The sequence below is a fragment of the Penaeus chinensis genome, chromosome 4, assembly GCF_019202785.1.
Source record: "Penaeus chinensis breed Huanghai No. 1 chromosome 4, ASM1920278v2, whole genome shotgun sequence".
NCBI lineage: Eukaryota > Metazoa > Arthropoda > Malacostraca > Decapoda > Penaeidae > Penaeus > Penaeus chinensis.
In genome coordinates, this window is record NC_061822.1 from 27,663,330 (window position 1) to 27,670,829 (window position 7,500).

Consider the following 7,500-nt stretch of genomic DNA (forward strand, 5'->3'; position numbering starts at 1 on the left):
CGATAGAGACAAATGCTATTGAAATATGTGATTTTTTTGTTATCAATTATTTTGATTGTTATTGTTGTTATTATTATCTGTTTTATTATTATTATTATTATTATTATTATTATTATTATGTATATTTTTGTAAATATCATTATTATTATTCATTTTTTGGGCTTGTATTTGATCTTTATTATTCTCGATACTGTTATTGCTATTATAATATTTTTCCTATTATTATTATTGCTGTTGTTATCATTATTACTGTCAATATTATTATTATCATTAGTAATAGTAGTAGCAGTAATAGTAGTAGTAGAATAATAATTATCATTATTACTACTACCATTAGTGATTATTATTATCATTCTTATTATTGTTATTATTATTATTATTACTATTATTTATATTATTATTCTTATTATCGTCATTATCATGATTACTATATTATTATTGTTATTATTATTATAATCGTTGTTATTATTATTATTATTATTACTTTTATATTGCTGTTGTTATTATGGCTATCATTATTATGATATTCACCATTAACATTCTTGCCATCACCACAATCATCACCATCATCATCACCTTCACCATCACAATATCATCATCATTGTTCCCGTTATAAGCAATTTATTGTAATGCTATCTTGAACCGTATTTATATTGACAAATGTAGAAAAGGTATGATTGAGAATTAATATCTTCACAATAAGAATGATGTATTGTTAAGATTTCCATTATTAGTCATACCTTGTCTCAATTCCCATCTTCATTAGGATAATTGCGGTCAGTTTCATTTTATCATTATTACTGTGGTTTTATTCCTGTTAGAAGCACATTGTGTCATTTATAGCGTTACTGTTGATTTATTTGTTATTATTGTTATTGTAATAAAAATTAACAATTACTGTAATAAGTTATTTCCATTATTGTTACCATCATCATCATCACCATTACCATCACCATCATCATCACCATCATCATCATCATCACTATCACCATCACCATCACCGCCATCATCACCATCATCACCACCATCATCATCATCATCATCATCATAATCATCATTATCATAATCATGTTTTTGTTTATGTTTACATTTATGTTTATTGTGTTTTTATCATTAGCCACAATATATCATCATAATTATCATCGTCATATTTTTCCATGATAGCAGTATTAGTGGTCATCATGATTATGAACTGTAGTATCATTTTCATCATCTTCAGCAGCAGCATCACGATAACTATGTCATCACAATACCACTGTCACATCACCATCGTTTTTATCATCTCATCACCATCACCACCATGAATATCATTTTAATTTTCTTTATCATCTTCCCTAAGTTGGTCATTATCACTATCGTCGTTATCATTATAAGTAGCATCATCACTATCATTACCACTATCATCACCATCATTATCACTATTATCATCACCACTATCATCATCACTATCATCGCTACTATTATTACTTTCATTATCACTACCAATGTCATTCTCAATACAGTTATCACCATCATCATCATTATTATTATCATCATCATCATTAAGAAACTTGAAATAATTATGAATTTGATCACCATTCTCGCCTGAATATTCAAAATAAAGACATTATAAGTTCGACATTAGACTTGGAGATATAGGAAAATCAAATAGAAATATGATTTAAAAGGGCAAGGAGGATGAATAAATAATGAAGGAATAGATAGCGAAGAGAATGTAACTAAGGAAAGACTGCATTATTGTGTTTGTGATCTAAAAGAGGCATTGACGTCAACTGCCATATTAATAGCCAAGTCAGTCGTTCTCAGGTCCACTCGCATTGGTGTTTTTTTTTTATCTTTCTTTCTTGCTCACTGTTTAATAATTTTCTTCTCCGTAAAGGACTGCTTTAACGACAAAAAGTACAAATGTGAAAAATATGATTGCAAGATTTGTACAGTATCCTTGGGAGTTATATCGCTGTCACTTATGCTGTAAGTGAGTGGATGGCGAAATAGTCGAAAAGAGAAAAAAATAGGAAAAAATTTAGGTTCTCAGAACTCTTGGCGGCAAATCGTATTGTAAATTGTATGAGCAAGGAACCAAGTATGTTTCAGGTCCAATTTTCAATGTTGTAGTTGAAAAGACTGGAGAAAAAAGTACGATACACGTCACGGCAGCAAAATGTTAGAAGAAAAAAATATTAGAAGCGAAACAAATATCATGATTACGAAGTTTGTGGAAATGTGCAATGATAAAGCGTCGACTTTGCACATCTACGGTGAGATTTCGTATTAGTTTAACAATAAAGGGAGATGTTATTGGGCGTAGATTTTCTTTTCTTCTTTTTAAAGGGGTGGGAGAACCTAAAACGGGACTAAAAGGGGAAAGAAATACGCATCGAGAACTTCACTCGTTTCTCACCACCCTTCACTTTTTTTTCCAGGTTCCTTACCCAGACACACCATATTAACATCCAGTAATCAGAAAACCTCCAAACCGAAATCATGAAATATCCCATTAACCAGAACCAATCGAAAGACCTTTGAATAATGTCAAAAATGAACATATGACGAACATGTTGCCGCGGCCTTCGAAACCGCCATGAAAATGACCCCGCGTGTGATTTTCTTCCACAGACAAACCCCACAACCCGATGATCAACGCCGGCGCCATCATGACAGCCGCTCTCCTGAAGGTGAGGCAAGACTCGGGTTCTTCGTTTTGAGTTCTTGATCTTATAAAGAGAAAGAAAAAAAGGGGAAAGAAATGTCAAAAGTTAAATATCAATTATCTGTATTGCAAAATGGGGATGAAATTCGAGGTTTTATTTTTTTATTTATTTATTTTTTTTTTCTTATTTGACATCGTCTTCTTTAGTTTTCTTCTTCGTATTCTTCCTTTTTTGTTCGTCTTCATTATCATCACCTTCGCCATCTTCCCTTTTTTTTCCATTTTGTTCTTCGTGTTTTATATCTTTATCATTTTGTTTCTACTTCTTCTTCTTTCGTATATTAACTTCATAAATTCAGACTAGCTGCCTTTATCCATTGCCAAATCTATACATAGAAGCTTCCATTGGAGATATAATAAAACTCTTTAGTCACCCCTTTGAGAACGATAATTAAATGTCATGTTTTTTTTTTTCTTTTCTTTTCCTTTTTCAGCCTGAACTGTCAGCCGCAGATCGCTTTGACTATGTGAGTAGCTTGAATTTGAGTTATTAATGAGATCACTTGTCTTTTTGTATATGTATATTATATGGTTATATATACACGCGACACACGCACGCATGGACACGCACGCACACACACACACACACACACACACACACACACACACACACACACACACACACACACACACACACACACACACACACACACACACACACACACACACACAAACACACACACACACACACACACACATCTATTAATAAGAACAAACAAAAGACTACACATAATATAAATACGACACGTGCAAGATAAAGGTGGTGCCCGGTGGAAAGGGAATTCTATATACAAGGTAATTGGGACATAAACGAACTGCATTATTTTTCCATAAAATGACGCGAACCCCAAAATGGCACCATCAGCCCATCTCATTACACAAGTTCAAGGACGCTTTGTGTTCAAGGTTCAAGGTTCAAGGTATATCGACGGAACAAGCGATAGCGAATAACTTTTAAAATAGTCTAAATATAGTTGATTCGATGGAATCAACTATATTTTCGTACAAAGATGAATGAATGAAAAAAAATATTATATGGATAGATAAGTGCATTCGATATAAGAAATAGTTGGATTAATTAGTAAATAAAGAGATTAAACTAGACTTGGATCGAAGAAAACGCGATATACCTTTTTGTTTTGTTTTGTTTTTCATCACAAAGGAATCGATGCGCTATTTTATTTGTCTATATTGGATACAGAGAAAAGTACAATGGATTGTGTACCCGCAAAAATATTACATGAGGGCCTTATTACACCGAATAAAGTAATTTGGACAACTACAACATAAGTACCGGAAAATTACGCGAAATAAACCTTAAATGGTTTACACAAAAAATGGACCACAAGCAAGAAATCTCTTCAATGGAAAAACATCATAACTGTAGTAGTTCTTAAAGCCAAGAATACCATGCAGAGATTCTGGTAATCAGAAGCCTGTTTCCCAATTTCAATAAAGTTTCACACATTAAATAGATATGATCCCCCTTTTTTTTTTTTTTTTTTTTTTTTCCCTTTTAGAAGGATTCGCTATACTATCAGATTTGGATTTAGCCAAAATTAAAGATACAACATAGATCTGTCTATCTGGATAGACTGCTGAATAAAATGGCTGTATTAACTCTAAAAATAATAATAACAATAATAATTTTCATGTCAACATATTTCATAATACGAATCAAACATAATATCTTAAAACCCGAACCACACATTACCAACATGTGACATTATACAAACCAGACACACCATCACCTCTCACAACAACGACCACGGTACTCTTTAAAATATGACTCTCTATAAGCATTCCAGTTATCTACAAACAATGGGCCTCTTGTCCTATGATACTACCCCCTCACAAATCTCTTTCAGTATATTGTGTCTAAAACGAAACCAAGAGGTGGTGTTAGACTTCTAAAATTCTAGCATTGTGTGAGACGAAGATATGCATTTCAGGTGTTAATTATAGTCATTGCTATGATATAACGTAAATAAATGCCATGCCTTGGTATAAATAAATAAGTGGATGGATGGGTAGATAGATAGATAGATAGATTAGCAGAGAGACAGAAAGATGGATCTATAGATAGACAGATAGATGGATAGATAGATAGACAGATAGCCATATAAATAAATAGATAGATGGATAGCTAGATAGATAGGAATATAAATAGAGATAAATAGGTAGACAGATAGATGGATAGATAGATAGACAGGCATATAAATAGATAGATAGATAGATGGATAGATAGGCATATGAATAAATAGATAGACAAATAGATGGATAGATAGATAGGAATATGAATAAATAGAGAGACAAATAGATGGATAGATAGATAGATAGATATAGATAGATAGACAGATAAGCATATACAAATGATAAATAGATAGATAGATGGATGAATAAGTAAATAAAATAAACATCCAAACAATGCGCGTTCATTAACCCTGACGCTCCCCAGGTATTCCACATGTACAAGCGCCTGGCCGGGGGGGAGTACCTCGGTTTCAACAACGGCGTGTTCCTGAGCGAGAGGGAGTGCGCTGACAGGAACTTCGCCCTCGCCTACTTCATGAGGGAAAATAAGTGCTTCCCTCCAAACACGAAGCTCCACGAGACCCTCGATTTTTACTTCCAGGTTTGTGTTCGTTCGTGAGGCGTGTCGGTCTGTTCGTCTTAAGGCTTGGAGATAATGATGGAAATACCCGTCTGCTTGCTTGTTTTTTTTTTTTTTTTTTTTTTCCTTTTTTCTTTTCTTTTTGAAGATTATGGTATTTGGATTTTTTTTTTTTTTTTTTTTTTTTTTTTGCTCTGTTCCCTTTCATTTTCGTTTTGACGTATACTGGATTAATTTTATAATAATGATGATAATAATAATAATGATAAAAAGGTAAATCAGTTCCGGACGCTCGACAACCCCAGGCACTGACCGCCCCTCTTCTTCAGCTGTGTTCGCTGGAGATCACGGCGGAGGCAGGAGCGGTCATGGCGGCGACCCTGGCCAACGGCGGCATCAACCCACTGACCGGCGACCCCGTGTTGACCGTGGAAGCCGTGAGAAATACCCTGACCTTGATGCACTCCTGTGGCATGTACAATTACTCGGGGCAGTTCGCGTTCAAGGTTAGAGCCCAGGGCAGCCGTCGGGCCAAAAGAATGGTTGATGTTGCGACATCTCTCTCGTTGTTTTATATGTTTGTGTTTTGGGTATGATGAGGTCGAGTGAAAGGATTGGGTGCTTGATAAATTGTGTTTTTGTTTACTGTCAACTGGCTGTTAATAATCTCTTAACCTTCGTGATAAACTGGTTACTGAACATTGCAGTTTCCTCTTACCTAGGAATGAATAGCCTCTTGAACTTCATAACGTGCAAGTGGGTACCAAAGAGCCGTTTCCTGTTATCTAGCAACTGATAGCCACTTGATTTCCATAATAAGCAACTGGGTACCAAAGGATCGTTTCCTTTTACCTAGCCATTGATAGACTCTCGACCTCTCTTCGCCGCTCAGGTTGGACTCCCTTCCAAATCCGGCGTGTCAGGCTGCGTGCTCCTGGTCGTCCCCAACACCATGGGCATTTGCCTTTGGTCGCCGCCCCTCGACTCCAACGGGAACTCCTGCCGCGGCGTTCAGTTCTGCATGGTAAGTGGGAGGATCCTGGGTGATGTGTTGAGTAATAAAGAACGACACTTATGTGTTTTTATTTTATATGATTATGATATGACCTCATTTTGTGAGAATGAGGGTAAGGACACCGAAAAAAAGTCCTTAGATTATTATATCCTCGGTGAATAAGGGAACTGTTGGTAGGAAAGGCCGTAGAAGTTGTACATGATAAAGGGAGATCTCATGAAACACCTCCCTCCCCAGGAACTCGTCTCGAGATTCACCTTCCACAACTTCGACAACCTCCGCAACCACATAACGACCAAGACGGATCCCCGCATGGCCAGAGCGGAGTCCCGCGCGCAAATTCTCTTCGACCTCCTCTTCTCTGCTGCTGCTGGCGATCTGTCCGCTCTCAGGAGGTGGGGGGAGAAGCTCTCTTGCGGATATCAATGTTCAATGAATATGAAAAATCCAGGTTTATGAATATGAAAAATCCAGGTTTATAAATATGAAAAATCCAGGTTTATAAATATGAATAATCCAGGTTTATTAATATGAAAAATCCAGGTTTATGAATATGAAAAATCCAGGTTTATATTCAGAGTCCAATGCTCGGGACTGAAAAGCTAATTTTCCGCGTAGATTAACAATGATAACTTACCAAAAACGACTACATGTGAGCAAGCGTGTCCGAAGGTGTTCTCGGACCAATTACCCGAAAATGCGTTTATTAAATGCTTCATTTTATTACACTCTCACCAGTAAATATCGACAAATACAGGTTAATCCACACCAATCACGAGACTAACATAAACAAATCGATGTTTACATTATCAACCAAAATTTAAACGAACAGAAGTAGTAAACACCATTTTTTCAGACCACAGAGAAATTATCTACTTTTATTCATAAACGCATTTTGGGGGCAATACAGAAAGAGTCTTTATCCGCGCATGCCATCCCATAGATATGCTCGTCCTAAGTTACCCTCGTCCTCAAATCCTCCGCAGACACTCGCTCTCAGGCACGAATATGGAGGCCAAGGACTACGACGGACGAACAGCTCTCCACGTCGCGACGTCGGAGGGCCACATCGAGATCGTCGAGTACCTCCTCAAGAACTGCCAGGTCAACCCGTTGCCCAAGGTCAGGGTCATGGGGAGTGGGTCCTCTGGTCGTGGAGAA

The 7,500-nt window shown here is 36.2% G+C and overlaps 1 protein-coding gene across 5 annotated transcripts in view; it reads left to right on the forward strand.

Moving 5' to 3' along the window:
- The window catches only part of LOC125024978 (glutaminase liver isoform, mitochondrial-like), a 41,827-nt gene that overhangs the window by 32,767 nt on the left and 1,560 nt on the right, over positions 1-7,500 (forward strand). For 4 of the 5 annotated variants that reach the window (XM_047612788.1, XM_047612786.1, XM_047612791.1 and 1 more), the window contains 7 exons: positions 2,617-2,675; positions 3,145-3,177; positions 5,169-5,345; positions 5,654-5,830; positions 6,181-6,348; positions 6,577-6,734; positions 7,326-7,461. In XM_047612788.1, the coding sequence (XP_047468744.1) occupies positions 2,617-2,675; positions 3,145-3,177; positions 5,169-5,345; positions 5,654-5,830; positions 6,181-6,348; positions 6,577-6,734; positions 7,326-7,461 (908 nt within the window). The remainder of the gene's footprint in view (positions 1-2,616; positions 2,676-3,144; positions 3,178-5,168; positions 5,346-5,653; positions 5,831-6,180; positions 6,349-6,576; positions 6,735-7,325; positions 7,462-7,500) is intronic. The other variant, XM_047612789.1, reaches the window with a different exon arrangement.